This window comes from Macaca thibetana, chromosome 17, assembly GCF_024542745.1.
Source record: "Macaca thibetana thibetana isolate TM-01 chromosome 17, ASM2454274v1, whole genome shotgun sequence".
NCBI lineage: Eukaryota > Metazoa > Chordata > Mammalia > Primates > Cercopithecidae > Macaca > Macaca thibetana.
Window position 1 is genome coordinate 93,230,485 of NC_065594.1, and position 16,844 is coordinate 93,247,328.

General features: G+C 55.1%; 1 protein-coding gene across 3 annotated transcripts; it reads right to left on the reverse strand.

The window, feature by feature from the left end:
* Positions 1-294: 294 nt before the first annotated feature.
* C17H13orf46 (chromosome 17 C13orf46 homolog) lies at positions 295-16,258 on the reverse strand. Of its 3 annotated transcripts, XM_050767056.1 has the most exons (8): positions 14,238-16,256; positions 11,424-11,475; positions 9,791-9,956; positions 9,663-9,710; positions 8,533-8,580; positions 6,654-6,721; positions 593-708; positions 391-479 (listed from the first exon to the last, which is right to left on the reverse strand). In XM_050767056.1, exons 1-7 carry the CDS (start codon positions 14,425-14,427, stop codon positions 642-644), a joined length of 639 nt encoding a protein of 212 aa, XP_050623013.1. In that variant the 5' UTR covers positions 14,428-16,256; the 3' UTR covers positions 391-479; positions 593-641. The 3 variants fall into 3 exon arrangements, with proteins under 3 accessions (XP_050623010.1, XP_050623013.1, XP_050623011.1); XM_050767053.1 differs by lacking the exon at positions 593-708 and having other exon boundaries at positions 295-479; positions 14,238-16,257; XM_050767054.1 differs by lacking the exons at positions 391-479; positions 593-708 and adding an exon at positions 4,713-4,963 and having other exon boundaries at positions 14,238-16,258.
* Positions 16,259-16,844: the final 586 nt, after the last annotated feature.

Consider the following 16,844-nt stretch of genomic DNA (forward strand, 5'->3'; position numbering starts at 1 on the left):
GGACAGATCCTAGTGCCAGCACCCCAGTCTCTGTTGCTCTCGTAGTCACAGCCGGGGCTCAGCTGCGTCCACTGTGCTCCTGGCTCCTGCAGGGACTTTGGCCACACAGCAGACGCTCCATCCTGCCCTGCACCTCTCACCCCTGCCTGGTGGGGGTGCTTCCAGGAGCTGCAGCTCCCACGAGGCCCACAAAGGGCTGAGCCTCCCCTGCTGTGCCCCAGGGGCCTCTGTCCCCACCCAGCAAGCCACTGAGCAAGAGGCCAGGGCAGGAAGGGCTAGAGCCCCTCCGGCTGGTGGAGAGGAAGAGTCTCTTCCCGTCATTTATTCTGTGTTCTTAAGGTCACATCATCACTCACCCAGTGGGCAGTGGGTTTCGGGCGTGGCTCACACCTGGTGTGGTCATCAGCGCCCCAGCGTTGGTCAGGGCTGGCAGGATCTTTAGTCCAAAGGCGTGGTCTGTGAGCTCACTCCTTCCAGGCCTGGCCAGTCCCACAAGAAGAAAACAGGAACCTCAGTGCCTGGCAGAGAAAGCTCTTGGGCGGCACGTAGGTGGCCCGACCACCCTCTGACCGGTGCCCCAGCCCCTCCGCACCCCGCCTCCTTCCTCTTCTTCGTCAAGCTCTGAGCACCCTGTCGGGGCACTAGGCGCTCTCCTTCTCCCTCTTCCTGCTGGAGTACGGGATGCAGCACACCCAGCTGGTCTGCATCCTGCAGGCCAAGAGGAGGGCAGGTGGGTGAGAAACGGTCCTGGGCTGGCACTGTGGCCACAGGCACCCCGAAGAGCACTGGGGGTCTCCCCTGCACTCCGCATGCACCCCCTTTCATCAAGCACACTGGGGGTCTCCCCTGCACTCCGCATGCACTCCCTTTCATCAAGCGCAGATGGGTCTCCCCTGCACTCCGCATGCACCCCCTTTCATCAACCGCAGGCGGGTCTCCCCTGCACTCCGCATGCACCCCCTTTCATCAAGCACACTGGGGGTCTCCCCTGCATTCTGCATGCACCACCTTTCATCAAGCGCAGATGGGTCTCCCCTGCACTCCGCATGCACCCCCTTTCATCAAGCGCACTGGGGGTCTCCCCTGCACTCCACATGCACCCCCTTTCATCAAGCGCACTGGGGGTCTCCCCTGCACTCCACATGCACCCCCTTTCATCAAGCGCACTGGGGGGTCTCCCCTGCGCTCCACATGCACCCCCTTTCATCAACCGCAGGGAGGTCTCCCCTGCATCTCTGCATGCACCCCCTTTCATCAAGCGCACTGGGGGTCTCCCCTGCATCTCTGCATGCACCCCATTCCATCAAGCCCTCAGGGGCTGTGGTGAGTGGCGGACGAGAAGCCCAGTTTGCCGGTTTCTGCTTGAACCCTGGCTCAGAGGACATGCGGGTCTCCAGAAGGATGCCTGAAGACAAAACAGCACAGAGTACATGGGCCCTGCCTCCATCTCCGCCTGGAGCCACTACATTCTTAAAAGATCAGTGACCTGGGTCTGTGCCTTTTCCTGCACACGACGTCTGCTGCGGTTCGTGATTACCCCTCTGTAATCTACAGCCAAACATGCTCTCGCACTCAAACCTTGATGTGATTCTGCAAGCGCCCAGCCCCCGCCGCCTGTCCGGGAACCGTGAACAGAAACATGGCGTGGGGCAGTGGACAGACAGCTTGCAGGTGACGGCCTCAGTGCACAGTCCTCACTAAGACTTCCATGTAAAACAAACTCTTGAAAAGCTTGATTTTTCTTCCTTAATTGGCAATCATGGTGCCCATGAAGGGACTCCTGGCAGGCTGCCCAGGGCTGCCTGGGACACTGCAGGGACCTGGCACCTTGGCCCCAGCACAGGCCCTTGGGCGCTCTGGCCCCTGCACAGCTGCACATGGTGGGGTCTCTCCTGGGTCCTCTGGGGTTTCTCCTGGGGTCTCTATGAGATCCTCTTAGGGTCTCTCCTGGGTCTCTTCCGGGTCCCCCTGGGTCTCTCCTGGGTCCTCCTGGGGCTGTGCTAGGGCTCAGACCTCCTGCTTGGCTGACAGCCCTGAGTTTCTTCAGCCACCACTCCCACTCCTTGATGGAGGCTTCTCATTTGTTAAGGAGAAAAATTCTCCTAGTTGAAAGATACTAGGGGCCAGGTGCTGTGACTCATGCTTATAGTCCCAGCACTTGGGAGGTTGAGGCAGGTGGATCACTCGAGCTCAGAAGTTAAAGACCAGCCTGGCCAACACAGGGAGATCCCCATCTCTACTAAAATAAGAAATTAACTGGGCATGGGGGCGCTTGTGGCCCCAGCTACTTGGAAGGCTGAGGCAGGAGAATCACTTTAGCCCAGGGGGTGGAGGTTGCAGTGAGCTGGGAACACACCACTACACTCCAGCCTGGGTGACAGAGTGAGACTCCGTCTCAAAAAAGAAGAAAAGGAAAAGATTCTAAGAAGAAATGGATGTGTGAGGCTGATTGGGTAGAATGTGTGAGGTTGTCTGATTGGGTAGAATGTGTGAGGTTGTCTGATTGGGTAGAATGTGTGAGGCTGTCTGATTGGCCAGGTTGAGCAGGTGCTTCCCCTTTTAATCTGACTCCCAGTGGGAAATAAATCATGGCAAAGTCAAACAACAGGCACTGGATGACCAACCTCCAGTCAGTGCCCGGCAGGCGTGTGACACACAGAGCCCTTCTAGATGGGAGGGGTTCATGAAAGGAGATTTAATGAAGAAATGGCCAAAAATGGTGTTCTCAAACATTAAGGCATACCAGGCTTTCTAAGGCTGTCACTGGCCCATTCTTTTGCTTATTTTAAACCAATGAGCAAATTATATCAAGGAAAATTCGGAGCTCAAATGGCAATCTGCCAGGATAGAGTTAACATGTGGACTTGTCCAAGTTCTCTCTCTTTTTATCCTGAAGTAAAATGACTGGCTATTTTAAAAAGATGTGTAGGACACAGCAGAAAGTCCAAGCATGTCAGAATGATCTGTAAAAGTAATGATAAGGTTTATGAAAAGATAATTTATGAAAAGAATTATGTGTGTAAGTTGGCTGTGATTAAAAGGGAATTATTTATATGTCTTTCTAAAGATTGAACTTTGGGCCAGGCACGGTGGCTCACGCCTGTAATCCCAGCAGTTTGGGAGGCCGAGGCAGGCAGATCACGAGGTCAGGAGATCAAGACCATCCTGGCTAACATGGTGAAACCTCATCTCTACTAAAAACACACACACACACAAATAAGCCAGACGTGGTGGCAGGCGCCTGTAGTCTCAGCTACTCGGGAGGGTGAGGCAGCAGAATGGCATGAACCTGGGAGGTGGAGCTTGCAGTGAGTGGAGATGGCGCCACTGCACTCCAGCCTGGGTGACAGAGCGAGACTCTATCTCAAAAAAAAAAAAAAAAAAAAAAAATTGCTATGATATTAAATATACATTAATACAAAACTAAAGATTGGTCCCCTATGTCACCACAAAGTTTCCTTAAAGTACTGGTTTGCTCTTAATGAAATTGCAAGAGGTTTTTTTAACTCTGAAATCATTTCTTTTAAAACTGCTCAGATCTACATCTCAGAAACTCAGCTTCTGCTGTCCCTTGCAACGTGTGGTTTGCAGGTCGTGTGTGGCTGTCTCAGCTCTTTCTCCCCTTAAGAAGGCCTGGGATAACAACTTTCTCCTTCAAATTTTTTGTCAAGTCCTGCAACTTTTTCCTCCAGCTCTACCTCTGCTGTTTAAGCAACGTTTTCCTTAAGTGCAGCTTCAATTTATACACTTGGCTTTTCTCGCTACATCTGAATTGTTCAACATAATCAGAAAACTTCTCATGCTGTTACCAAGAGCTGTGTGTTCCCCAAATAGTTCCCCACTAGTTTCCTTGTTTACTGTCCTCTGTAATCAAGTGCACACCAACAGCCCTGGAGATGCTTTTCCTGTATCTGGCGAGGTTCCAGTGCCCTTCTCATCAGATCTGACTTCCAGGTTACCTGCATGGGCTTCCCTCAAGGAGAGGCAATCACACTGCAGGTTTTTCTGTACCTTTTGGTAACTGGCTTAAAAAACAAATATTTTATCAAGATAATTTCTGCATTATCTTTATTAAATTTTGATTACTAAGACAACTGGGCTTTAAAAGAGTTATGGTTTTATAGCAATGTAACTTTCTGAATTGCCTGTGAGGTCTTTTGATAATCACTCTGGTTAAATGAGTGACTATTATTTTTAAATGATCCGTAATTCTGTTTTTATTGTTTTGAACCTTTTGACATCTTTCGCAGGTTTCCACAGAATCAAAATCCTACATAAAGTCTTTTCAGATTAAACAATTCGATTTGGTAAAACTGTATGGGTAGCATCATCAAATGATAAATGATACTAAACCTTCTTTCAGTTATAATTGTGAACATGTTATTGATATAAATGTTCTAAAAATTACATACATTTATATTAATATAATATCTATCATAATTTTGATAATGTCCAATTGTAAATTATATTTGTATGGGCCTGTTATCCATGTGAATGTTCTAAAGATTATGTAAAATTTATAGAAGCCTGGCAGTCCTGATGTGACACTGTCTGTCATGATTTTGGTTGTTTTCTTACAATGTTATGTGTAATAGAAATAACTATTTTCTTGTTGGTTAGAAGCTTTCATCAAATTTTAACCGTGGCTGTTCTAAGGTTTTGCATCTGTAGTCATTGTTCTGAATTATTCTCTAAAAACATTTATAATCAACTCTGGTCCAAAACTGCTTTTTGGGGAAAGGACTCTAATAAATAGGGGTACAAAAAGGTGGGAAATATTAAGAGCACAATTAATTAAATAATATACAAAAGTGGTTCCAGTTTTGTAGACTGGTTGTCAAGTTTTTTTCCAATCTGTAGTTACTGTGACGCTGTGGAGTGTGCAGTGCTCTGTGTGATCTGTAGATTCCCTCTAACAGTCCTGGGGATGTATTGTGTTGGGTGGGTACAGGAAAAGGCAACACTAGGAAAAAGAAAATCCAGATCATGCTAATTAAAAAAGAGATGGAGGCTAGGCATGGTGGTTCACGCCTGTAATCCCAGCACATTGGGAGGCTGAGGCGGGCAGATCACGAGGTCAGGAGTTCGAGACCATCCTGGCTAACATGGTGAAACCCCGACTACTAAAAATACAAAAAAATTAGCCGGGCGAGGTAGTGGGTGCCTGTAGTCCCAGCTACTCGGGAGGCTGAGGCAGGAGAATGGCATGAACCTGGGAGGCAGAGCTTGCAGTGAGCTGAGATCGCACCATTGCACTCCAGCCTGGGTGACAGAGCGAGACTCTGTCTCAAAAAAAAGAAAAAAAAGAAAAAAAAAAGAGAGATAGATGGAGCCTGCCAAAGCATTTTCCAACGAACACACAAGTGTGCATGTGAGCTGACGCCCATTCATTATAGCCATGGCTGAGGGCTCTCGGCTTTCCTGGGCAGGAGCGATCCACCCGCCTTGGCCTCCCAAAGGGCTGGGATTACAGGTGTGAGCCTCCGCACCCAGCCAAATGTTAAAAGTTTTAAAATTTTCTTCGTAACATCTTGTTTTGGTGAGTGTCCAATCCCTATGGGTTCTTATTCCTTTTATTTATTTATTTATTCAGATGAAGTCTCACTCTTGTCACCCAGGCTGGAGTGCGGTGGCACGATCTCGGTTCACTGCAACCTTTGCCTCCTGGGTTCAAGCGATTCTCCTGCCTCAGCCTCCCAAGAAGCTGGAACTACAGGCGCCCACCACCATGCCTGGCTAATTTTTTGTATTTTGGTAGACACAGGGTTTCACCGTGTTAGCCAGGATGGTCTCGATCTCCTGACCTCGTGATCTGCCCACCTTGGCCTCCCAAAGTGCTGGGATTATAGGCTGAAAGAAGATTTAGTATCATGTGACTGTTTTACAAAGCCAATAGAACAATTCATCCTTTTAAAAAAACCTGTAATAAATCAAGATACTCATAAACTGTTAGTTCTGAGTGGTAGGCATTTGGACAATTGCTTTTTGTATTTTCGTGTGTTGTTTAAAATAAAACACTATAGGCACATGGCCCCGTTCAATAGGCCAGACATGTCTTCCCTCCCCACACCCCTCTTCATGACTGAGGGCCTCGGGGCCCCAGGAAGTCTTGGGGCTTCCCTGGACCTACACAGCATCCAGCCTGGGGACACGGGTCATCTCTTCGAGGGCTGCCCCGGCCCCAGGGCCTGAGGCTCGTTGTGAGAGCAGCCGGCTTGGCTGTGACACCAGCATGTATGCACAGCTTCCCACCACCTGCAGGACCCAAGTCTGCAGCTAAAACCTAAACAGGAGAAGCCAGTACCATGCACTTATCACCTCTCCCCGCTCCCTCCTCCCTCCTCTCCCTCCTCTGCCCCCTCTCATCAGGTCCTTTTCCTGGCTGACGGGTAGGAGACACAGCCTGGTTATGGGGTGAGGTGGGGCATCATGAAGCTTATCCCTGAGCCTTTCCAAGGTCCGATGTCCTGTTGCCTGCCCTCAGCCCCTCAGGCTCGGTAGATGCTGAGCCTCAGCAGCACCCAGGGAGAAGGGGGTACCGCCTGGGCTCGGCTCTGCCCACCACACACAAGGCATGGTGGGCACATCAGAAACCATGATGGGGCAAAAGTCCTCCTACCCCCACCTAGTGTGAGCCCACAAGCATCACTCACTCGTCTTCTGACAGATCTCCCACATCCATCTGGGACGGCTTCTCTTCCTTCTTGGCATCAGTGACCACCTGTGGGGAGTGGAGACGTTTAAGGGATGGGAGGTGTCAGCCACGGGCACTGAGGTATAGCCTGTGGACTTGCTGGAGGATCATGCCAGGGCACAGAGGCTGCCTGGGCCTGGATGACCTGCCATCAGACAGGGCTGTCTATTGTCTGAACATTTCCAGTTAGGGGAACCTGACCAAGGAACTGCACCCTTGATGAGGCCAGGCTCCGGCACTGAAGACCAGGTCTGGCCTGTCAGCCCAACTGTGCCACTGGCTGGCCCTCCTTGAGTCCTTAGAACTCATGTGCCCCAAGAATAGCCTTGTTGGGGGTTAATCACCAGCTCTCTCTGCTTTGTGGCATTCTCTGAGGGCAAAAGGGAGAGAAGGTGCAGTCTGGAAAATAACTGACCCCCAGGAAGGAGCTTAAACTTGCCAAGAAAGAACTTCAAGAAACTTCCAAAATGATGACTGTTCACCACAGCAAATAAATGGAGGAACATACCCCAGATATTAGTGTTGGAAGGGACCAGACAGGTCATTAAGTCAGCCTCTTCCTGTTATAGATAAGGATGATGATGGTGGTGGTGATGATGCTGGTGACTATAACAGTGGTGACGATGGTGATAACGATGATGGTGATTATAATGGTGGTGATGAGTGATGATGATGATGGTGATAATGGTGGTGATGATGGTGAAGGTGATGATGGTGATGGTGATTATAATGGTGGTGACGATGGTGATAGTGATAGTGATGATGGTGATGATGGTGATGATGCTGGCAATGGTTGTAATAATGATGATGGTGATGATGATGGTGATTATAATGGTGGGGATGATGGTTAAGGTGATGATGGTGATAATGGTGATGGTGATGATGGTGATAGTGATAGTGGTGATGGTGATAGTGATGATGGTGGTGTTGATGACAGTCATGATAGTGATGGTGATGATGATGCTGGTGATGGGAATGATGGTGGTGATGTGATAATGATGGTGATATTAATGATGGTGATGGTGATGATGATGATGATTATAATGTTCATGATGATGGTGATAGTGATAGTGGTGATGGTGATGACAACGGTGATGGTGATGATGGTGGTGGTGATGACGGTCATGATAATGATGGTGGCGATGATGCTGGTGATGGGAATGATGGTGGTGATGTGATAATGATGGTGATATTAATGATGATGGTGATGATGTCTTTGGGGATGATGTTGATGGTGATGATGATGATGATGATGGTGATGGTTGTGCTATGATAATGATGGTGTTGATGGTGATGATAGTAATGGTGGTGATGATGATGATACTCCATACTGAAGCTTTCCTGGGTATGAGGCACTGCTCTGAGAGCTTTCCCAAACAATACCCTGGGATGCAGGTACTAATATTATTCCTACTTAATAGGGGAGACAACTGAGGCACAGGGAAATATGATGAGTTGTTTGGAGCATTTACTGACAGAACCACACATCTACCAAAGCCCGGTCTCTGAGCTTCCAGGTCTGTGCCCTTTTCACCACCCCAACGTGATCTCACAAGAGGTTCTGAGGACCCATGGGCACCTTGAGGGTTAACCCAAGCCCTAGAGTCTCTGATAGTGCCGAAGTGTGTGTGAGTTGGAGTGTGGGAGGGTAAGGAAGAGGCTAGACCAATCCTCAACACCAGAGAGCTCTTCTGGAGCTGCTGGCCCCAGGTCTCTGCCTCCCCGTCCAGCACACGCCTATTGTGGGGCAAGTTCCCAGAAAACCTTCCAAGGCTGGCCCTGCCAGGCCCTTTCCTGACGGCTTGGGCTCTGCTTGTCTTGGGGGTTTCCGTTCTTACCTCCTCAGCGTGGTCTCCCAGGTCAATCTCCACAAACACAGATGCTTTCTGCAAATGGAAACCAGAGAGGCGTGAATGGCAGGCTTGGGTGAGCTGGAGAGGAACACTGATTCCCTGGGAGGAACAGTGGCTCCTGGCCCTTGGGGCAGCTGGGGCAGACCCTGGTGATGACCATCAGGCCCCCAGATCCTGGCAATGCTGAACGAGGGCTCCTGGGACGCTGGGCAGAGCTGATGGCAGTGTGGACTGTGAGGTGTCCATGGCCAGCTCTGGCAGTAGAGATGGAGGGGGGATACGGCTTTCTCACCCCTCCCTAATCCCTCCCATCAGGGCCCTGAGACCCCAGAGGGTTTCCTCCAACCTCATCCTCTGAGAACTGGGGCCTCCAGGAGATGGGGCACTGCCCAGAGCTAGGGAGCCCGACTGCTCCCACCCCAGCCCTGTTCGACAAGGCAGCACTGCTGCCCCCACAGCCTGCCTGTGGGCCACACCCGCACCAAGGAGCAGGAGACCCACCCGGGATGCAAATGGCTTCAGTGGCTCAGGGTTTTGCTGCCCCAAGGCCTCTAACTGGGCACCTGGACCAGCCCAGAATGTGTACCCGATGGGAGCACTTGAGTCAACTCCAAGGGCAGTGTGTGGGGGCAGGTGAAGGACTTCCCAAGAGCCCGGGAATGAAACCAAGGCCCGCCTGGCAAGCAGCATGTCCAGCCGTGTTCCCATCCCCACCACACAGCTTGGAGGGAGAACAAAAGCCACCTTCCTCCATGCAGGGCCGCATGACAATCCCCACAGCACAACGTGTTCCTGGACAGCACATCAAGCCTGGGGCTCTGGGGTTTTTCTGGGCCAAGGTCAAGCTGAGGGTACCTCCTCTCAGGGCCTCATACACCTTTAGTGACGGCACGTTTGGCAAGTGGGGGTCAGGCTGCCCTGGGATCGGGCAAAGAGTCTCAGAGCTTGGCCCCAAGCCTCTCTAGGGAGACAGCGGGGCCTAGTCCAGCTTCCCAGCCTGGCGCCTGCTGAGCTGACCTCCAGGCCACGGTCCTGGGCAGGCCCAGGCTCCAGCAGAACTCCTACTTGGACAGGCCTCCCATCTTACTTCTATTACTAAAGGGAAAAGCTCTCGCCTCTTTTTCCTGAAGGTCATTTAGCTTTATGGACTCCGCCTCCTGTTCCTGTAAGACCAGAGAGGTAAGTGAAGGCTGGGCTCCAAGACAAGAGGTAAAAAATGCACCGCTCCTCGGCGTGGCCCGACCTTGGCCTCCTGCGAGCCTCCGTCCGCGTGCTCGCCTTCCCGTGCCTCCTGCGTGCTGGCCTCCGAGTTGCTCTTCTCCCTCTCTGGGTCCCGTTTTCCACTCTCATGACCCAGCTTCCCAAGGGTGCAGAAGCTTTCCTTCTTGTCTTGTGCTAGGTTTTCCTGACTGCAGGAGGAGCAGGGAAAGTGGTTTGGAAGAGGTGTCATGGCAGACAGCTGCAGGCAGCTCCTGGTCTCCTCCGGGGCTGTCTCCCTGGGCTCTAGGCTGGTGCCCCTGGGGTCCGTGGGCGCCTATGAGGGGCCCTGACCCGGCACAGGGTTCTGGCTCTGAAGGGCCCCCCAACCTGGCCTTCCTGGCTCCCTCTGCTGACCCATCTCGGCTGAAAAACTTACCCTGTACTGCCAGGGTCTGGACTGGGAACCAATTTACTTACAGCCAACCTCTAACCTTGCTCAAAGAACCAAAATCTGGTGAGAAGATGCAGCCATCCTGTGGCAGATCCACAGCTCACTCCATGTGGATACCAAATGGGCCGTGCCAGCCAGCAGGCTGGGGGGTCCGTGGCTGGCCCTGCAGTTACTCACACCAACCTGGTAACCCCTTCTGTGGTCTGCTGTGGTGTGTGGCCAGGGGCAAGAGGAATGCAACAGGCAGTGAGGATGACGGGCTCTGCCACCATCTGCAATGGTGTTGACTTGGCCAAGGGTATTGACTTGGCCAACGTGAGGATGACGGGCTCTGCCACCATCTGCAATGGTGTTGACTTGGCCAAGGGTGTTGACTTGGCCAACGTGAGCAGACACTTTCAGCTGTGCCACCCTAAAGGTGTGTGGTCTTCCCACCTCAGCTGCCCTCACCAAGGCCATCAGCTTCCCTGAGCTCCACAGGGTGGGAGGCTCCGGACGCCTCACACATTGCTCTAACGCACGAACACTCACTCTCACCAACTGACTGCACCTTTGGCCACTTTGGCGACTGGACGCCTTCCTTGGTCTCCACTCTACGGGAGCCACTTGTAAAGAAGGCAGACTTGGCCCGTGCCTTGTCCATGGTGCTGGCAAATCGACTTTGTTAGATCTGAGACAAATTCTTGAGGAATTCAAGGGCTTTTAAGTCTTGTTTGATGGCAAGAGGGTGAGTGGGTGGGAGAACCAGAGCTGGGGCGGGACGGGACACGAGGTGCAAGGAGGCAAGAACTCGGCGGTACGAAGTGAGGTTGTGCCGTCCAGGGCCCCACGCCCCCTCCCTAAAGGGTCACTCGAGTTGTTTACATCCAGGGTTGGCCCAGCAGTCCACCAGCGAGACGACGCCTCCTTCCCCAGAGGGCCACGGGGTGTCTACTGACAGGGACGCAGCTGTGACCCTCAGGTCAGGGCCCGAGTCCTGAGGACACCACCCCCTACAGGTGGGCCCCGTTCCCACACTGAATTCTCTCTCAAAATAAGGAGGATTTCCCAGCCCTCCCATCCAGGCCCTGGGCGGGGTCTTCTCAGGACCCAGGGCTCCCTCGGTCCCCTTCTAAGTGTCTACCTTGATGCCTGGGTGCCACCCCCACACCCCACCCTCTCCCATGTCCGCCTCACTTTTCCCAGCTCCGCCTTCACCCAGGCCAGCGCCAGACAGGCCACTTACCAGCTGGCATCTTCCCCGCTACTGCTTGGGTCTTTTCCTTGATCTTCGGACTCTGGGGAGGAAGGACAGAGCCGTCAGCACCATCACACCACAGCTACCGGAGCTCAGGACCTGCCCAGAGCCGCCCACAGCCACCCACGGCAGAGCTCAACTCTCAGCCGTGGCTACGGCTAACCTGAGTTTCTCCCCCACCCGTGCCCAAGCCCAGCCCCTCCTGTATTTGCTACCAGCACTTTCCACAGCCTGGTGCCGGGGCCTTGAGCCTGGCTCAGTCCCAGCAGCTCAGCCCACCCCCGGCTCCACCTTCTCCCTGCAGGGCTCAGGGCGAGGCGTGGCCAGCTGCCTTACAGTAAACGCAAGAGGCTCCGGGACCTCTTGCCATTCCTCTTTGTCCTAGCGCAGCTGGCTGGAGGTAGCTGAGCACGAGGGTGGGAGAAGACCCCAAGACCTGCCCATGTGGCTACCACCCTCCACCCAGGCTTCCTCTCACGGACAGATGGGACCTGACACCCCTCTTGGCTTGTCCAGGAAAATCCACCAATCTCCAGGTTCTCCGGGCTCCCCGAGGCACATCGCTGGGTGTTTCTAGTAGTCTTTTCTCGGGACCACTTTATGCCTCTGGGCTGCCCTCCGTGAGCGCTGGTCTCCTGTGCTGCGCATGGCCCAGGCCCAGACACACCCTCTGCCCTCACTGCTCCCCCGTGAAGTCGGCCACCCCACCTCTCCCGCATCCCGGAGGCCTCCCTGTGATGTGGACGCGGCGTCTCACACATCCAGGCACCTGTGGGTGCATGTGGCACTGTGCATGTCATCAAGCCCACCAAGTCTGTGCGGGGCAAGGAGCTGAACATCTGACTCTACCGGTGGTCAGCAAGGCCGGGCCCATCTCCTGGGGTCACAGGGCTGGAAATGCCTCCTGCTTTTCTCCGGCAGAATCTCAGTGGCCTGGGGGCAGCCACCAAGCTCCCGGGAGACGCGCTCCTGGGCCGTGGTCTCAGACCCCGAGGGTGCTGGTGCCTGGGGGAGGCTCTGCAGGGTGGACGTCTTTGCCAGACAGGACAAGCAGCCCCACAGAAGCCCGGTCTCCCTGCTGCGGCTCCTCCCATCATGCGGTTTTGGGCAAATCCAGCAGGTGTTGAGGGAAATGTCAGCCACGATGGGGCTCGGTCCCTTCCTCCGTCCGACCCCGGACTCTAAGTCCACACTGCGGTGGCACCGGGCAGCACTGTTCGAGACCTGCTCCCTGCCCCTACTTAAATTCCCGCTAAGCAGCCTTGGCGTAACTTATTCTTTTGAGAACTTTACACATCTTGAGGGAACCCTGCGGGGAGGGAGGTGGGGTGCAGCCTCCTGACTGCTCACACCCTCACACAGCACATCTTTGGATTTTTAAACTCAGAGAACACATATTTTTACATCATTACTTCTTACAATTGTCTCCAGGGCTTGAGCAAACCCTGAGTCCTACTGGGCTGTTTCACTTCCACGGCCCCGTGGCCACCTTTGCGAAGGGGAGGCAGAGCTGCCGAGGCCGCGGGAGGGGAGGGGAGGGGAGGGGAGGGGACGCCTGCTCGCACCTCCGTGTCAGCACCTCAGCCCTGTGCTCTGGGCCGGTATTCAAGGTGTGAGGGGGTGACTCTAGCACCATCCCCAGGCCACTGTCCGTTCGGCACACCTGGAAACATCTGAGTGGCGAGCGTGGACTGACACAGATGCAGCCTACGCGTTTCGTGGTCTAGAAGCCATCCGTGTCAAACACCGGCTACGCAGGTTCCTCGCTGGTGGGCAAGGTCCGAGGCTCCCGGCAGGGACCCAGGGCCTCCTTGCAAATGGGGGGCCTGGCCATGGTCCTCTCTCCAGGCATTGGCTGGCTTCGGAGGCCCATGAGGGTCCCGGGCCTGCCCTCCTCTCACCCCTTTCGCCCTTGGCTGTGCCCGGCTGGAGCCCCACAGCTCCGCCCCAGCAGTGCAAGGCCTTCCCGGCAGCCCTGGGTGGGTTACAGGTGTGGACCTGGAATGGTCCCCTCTTCCACCCTTAGTGTTCTGAGCACAGGGCAGTGGGAGGCAGGAGGCCCGGCCCGGTCCCTGCTGCCTGTGGAAGGAAAACGAATCTCGGGCTCCAAATCACTGAGCTAAGGGGAAGAGTCAGGCTGGGATGTGTCAGGCAAACCTGCCTCCCATCCTCTTCCTAAATAAGAGCCGCAGAGATAAACGGCCACAGGCCACCTCGTCATTCACCCAGGAGGAAATGCCCTACGAGCCTCACGAGCTCTGCCCCAAGCAGTTCTGTGGAGTTTCACGCGGGGAATGCAGACGGGCAGCTGACCGGGGATGGAGATCACCGTCCTCCCTCTGCTCGCCTGAGACAAGCGTGTCTGACGACTTCCTCCAGGATGCTTATGTAAAACTGCAGTCACTGAGCCGGACTAGGGTACAAGGGACTCTCCCGCTAACCCCTCACGTGTAAACTGTGTGTTCAGTGAAAGGCTGCTCGAGACCCAGAAGAATGCAGTTCTGTGTCTCCTCTACCTACCACCTGGGAGCCCCTCCTGCCTCGGGCTGCCCCTTTCTGGACAGAACCAGCGTACCCTTCACAGGGACTGATTAATGCCCCACGTCCCCCTAAAATGTACGACACCGGGCTGTGCCCTGCCTTGGACATACGTTGTCAGACCTCCTGGGGCTGTCTCGGTGTGTCCCTAACCTTGGGAAGTGACTTTCTAACTGGCTGGGCCCTGACGTGGGTACTTTGGGTTCAGGGCCTGGTGGAGCAGCCGTGCCGTCCACCCGCTCCCCGCGGCCCCACAGCCCCTACCTGGCTCCTTGCGAGGCTTCCTAGGGTGGCTGGGAGGGTCCCCCTTGAGCTGCAGGCCTTCCAGACTCCTGCTCCGCTGAAGTTCAGAGGCCTCAAAGGCCGCCTTGAGGTGCCCGAGGGCCACTCCTGAGGGCAGGACCCTGGGGCCGGGCCGGTGCCTCCTGTGTGTGGTCCCCGTGTCCTTCTCCATCCTCCAGCCCAGCCTCGGCCTGAGCGCAAGGCTGCCACCCTCACACCCAGCCGTCCCGCGGGGAGTAGTCAGGAGGTGCTGGGTGCGCTGTTGCCAGGGGGCTGCTGTGACATCACTGGAAGGTCAGAGGCCAAAGATCGGCTGGTCCCAGGCAGCACAGGGCGGCTTTCTGTGCAGGCCGGGGCTGGGGCGGGTTCTGTGTTTTCATGTCTGGTCTCTCCACCAGGGAGTGTGGGGAACCGGCACCAGGCCCTAACAAGGCTGCCTGCAGCACAGACGCGGGTCTCCCTCTGTGACGGGGTGTTTGAGTCTTTCTCTCCCTATCAGGGCAAACGGGACACAGATAACTCAGGAAGACAAAGGCAGCCCTGCGGGCAGTGGTGTGGTGCAAACGCTGCCGGCGCCGCGCCTCCCCCCAGCCACACGGCACCAGGACGAAACCCTGCTGTGGCCGGGGCTCCGGCGAGGCCTTGCCGGGTAGTCCGTGTGGGTTTGCTCAGGCGGGCGGCTTAAACAGTGGGAGCCCATTCCCTCTGGTGCCAGGGGCAAAGTGTCTCACAGCGCTGGCTCCCCCAGGCTCTCCCCTTGGCGCGAAGAGGACATATTCTGTGTCCTCACACGGTCGTCCTGTGTGCTGCGTCCTCGATATTCCATGTCCTCACGTGGTCGTCCTGTGTGCTGCGTCCTCGATATTCCATGTCCTCACGTGGTCGTCCTGTGTACTGCGTCCTCGATATTCCACGTCCTCACGTGGTCGTCCTGTGTGCTGTGTCCCCGTCTCCCCTTCTCATGAGGACGCCGGCCACCCGGAGTCAGGGCCACGCGCACGGCCTCGCTTTACCTTCACAATCTCTACAGCTCCACGCCCAAGCGCAGCCACACCCTGGGGTCCTGAGGGTCACGGGGTCACAGCTCCAGCACAGGGATTTGTCAGGACAGAGCTCAGCCTGTACTGAGTCGAACAGAAAATCTCCTCCAGCCTCCAGACCACGGTGGGTGGGGAGGCAACGTTTTACCTCTCGGTGTTTTTCGGTTGGGCCCGAGAATTAAAATCGGCAGATGAGCTGGAGGAAGGCACGCGCACTCCAGCACGGTCTGTGTGGCTGGGAATGGCCTTTCCTTCCCGAAAGAGGAGGAACACCCCACGGGGAAGACGCTCTCCAGAGCCAGAAAAAGCAGCGCTCTTACCCTCATGGACGGCTGCTTCAGCTCAAAACAACCCTTACAAGGGCGTGGCTTATTTGGGCGACCCCAGGACCCGCTTCCTGTGCCCGGGGCTCCTCAGCGTCAGGGGGAAGCAGGTGTGACCCCCAGGCCGCAGGCTCCCCTCCTTCCGGTCTCGTCTCTTGAAGAGCCCAGAGCCGCTCAGCGCCCAGGAGGCCTCAGCTCTCTGGATAAGTGGTGGGTGCAGGGTGGGGGCCCTAGCCTCACGCACACTCTGGCACTGCCTGGCCTCCTGGGACGGTTCCTCAGAGGCACCTGCTCTGGACGCTCTGATGTCGGGAGTCCCACGGATGCTGCCAGGATGGGAGCGGAGGCTGCTGTCTCTCTCCAACAAGTGCTGGGTCGTCTGGAGCAACAAGAGCAAATGGGTGTCCCTGGGGTCTCTGCAAAGCCACCTGCCGTCTCTTGGTGGGTGCATCAGTCAGTACTCGTGCTGCTGATAAAGACATACCCGAGACTGGGCAATTTATGAAGAAGAGGTTGAATGGATTCGGTTCCATGTGGCTGGGGAGGCCCCACAGTCATGGCGGAAGGCAAAGGCACCTCTTACATGGCAGCAGCAGGAGAGAATGAAAATCAAGCGAATGGGAAAACCCCTTATAAAACGTTTACATCGGATCTCCGACTTCTCCACCACCACGAGAACAGTATGGGGGAGACCACCCCATGATTCTGTCATCTCCCCCTGGGCCCCTCCCACAAAACAGATTCAGTCACCTCCCAGGGGGTCCCGCCCACCACACAGATTCAATCACTTCCCACCAGGTCCCGCCCACCACACAGATTCAATCACCTCCCACCAGGTCCCGCCCACCACACAGATTCAATCACCTCCCACCGGGTCCCGCCCACCACACAGATTCAGTCACCTCCCACCGGGTCCCGCCCACCACACAGATTCAGTCACCTCCCAGGGGGTCCCGCCCACCACACAGATTCAATCACCTCCCACCAGGTCCCGCCCACCACACAGATTCAATCACTTCCCACCAGGTCCCGCCCACCACACAGATTCAATCACCTCCCACCAGGTCCCGCCCACCACACAGATTCAATCACCTCCCACCGGGTCCCGCCCACCACACAGATTCAGTCACCTCCCACCGGGTCCCGCCCACCACACAGATTCAGTCACCTCCCACCAGGTCCCGCCCACCACACAGATTCAATCACCTCCCACCAGGTCCCGCCCA

Excerpts from the sequence above, each read along its gene's own strand:
- C17H13orf46 (XM_050767053.1), bottom strand. The coding sequence starts at position 14,427 with ATGGAGAAGGACACGGGGACCACACACAGGAGGCACCGGCCCGGCCCC. Across the intron at positions 6,722-8,532 it reads TGGGAGACCACGCTGAGGAG|GTGGTCACTGATGCCAAGAA; the intron begins GTAAGAACGGAA and ends CACTCCCCACAG. Across the intron at positions 480-6,653 it reads GGAGATCTGTCAGAAGACGA|GCCTGGAAGGAGTGAGCTCA; the intron begins GTGAGTGATGCT and ends GGGACTGGCCAG.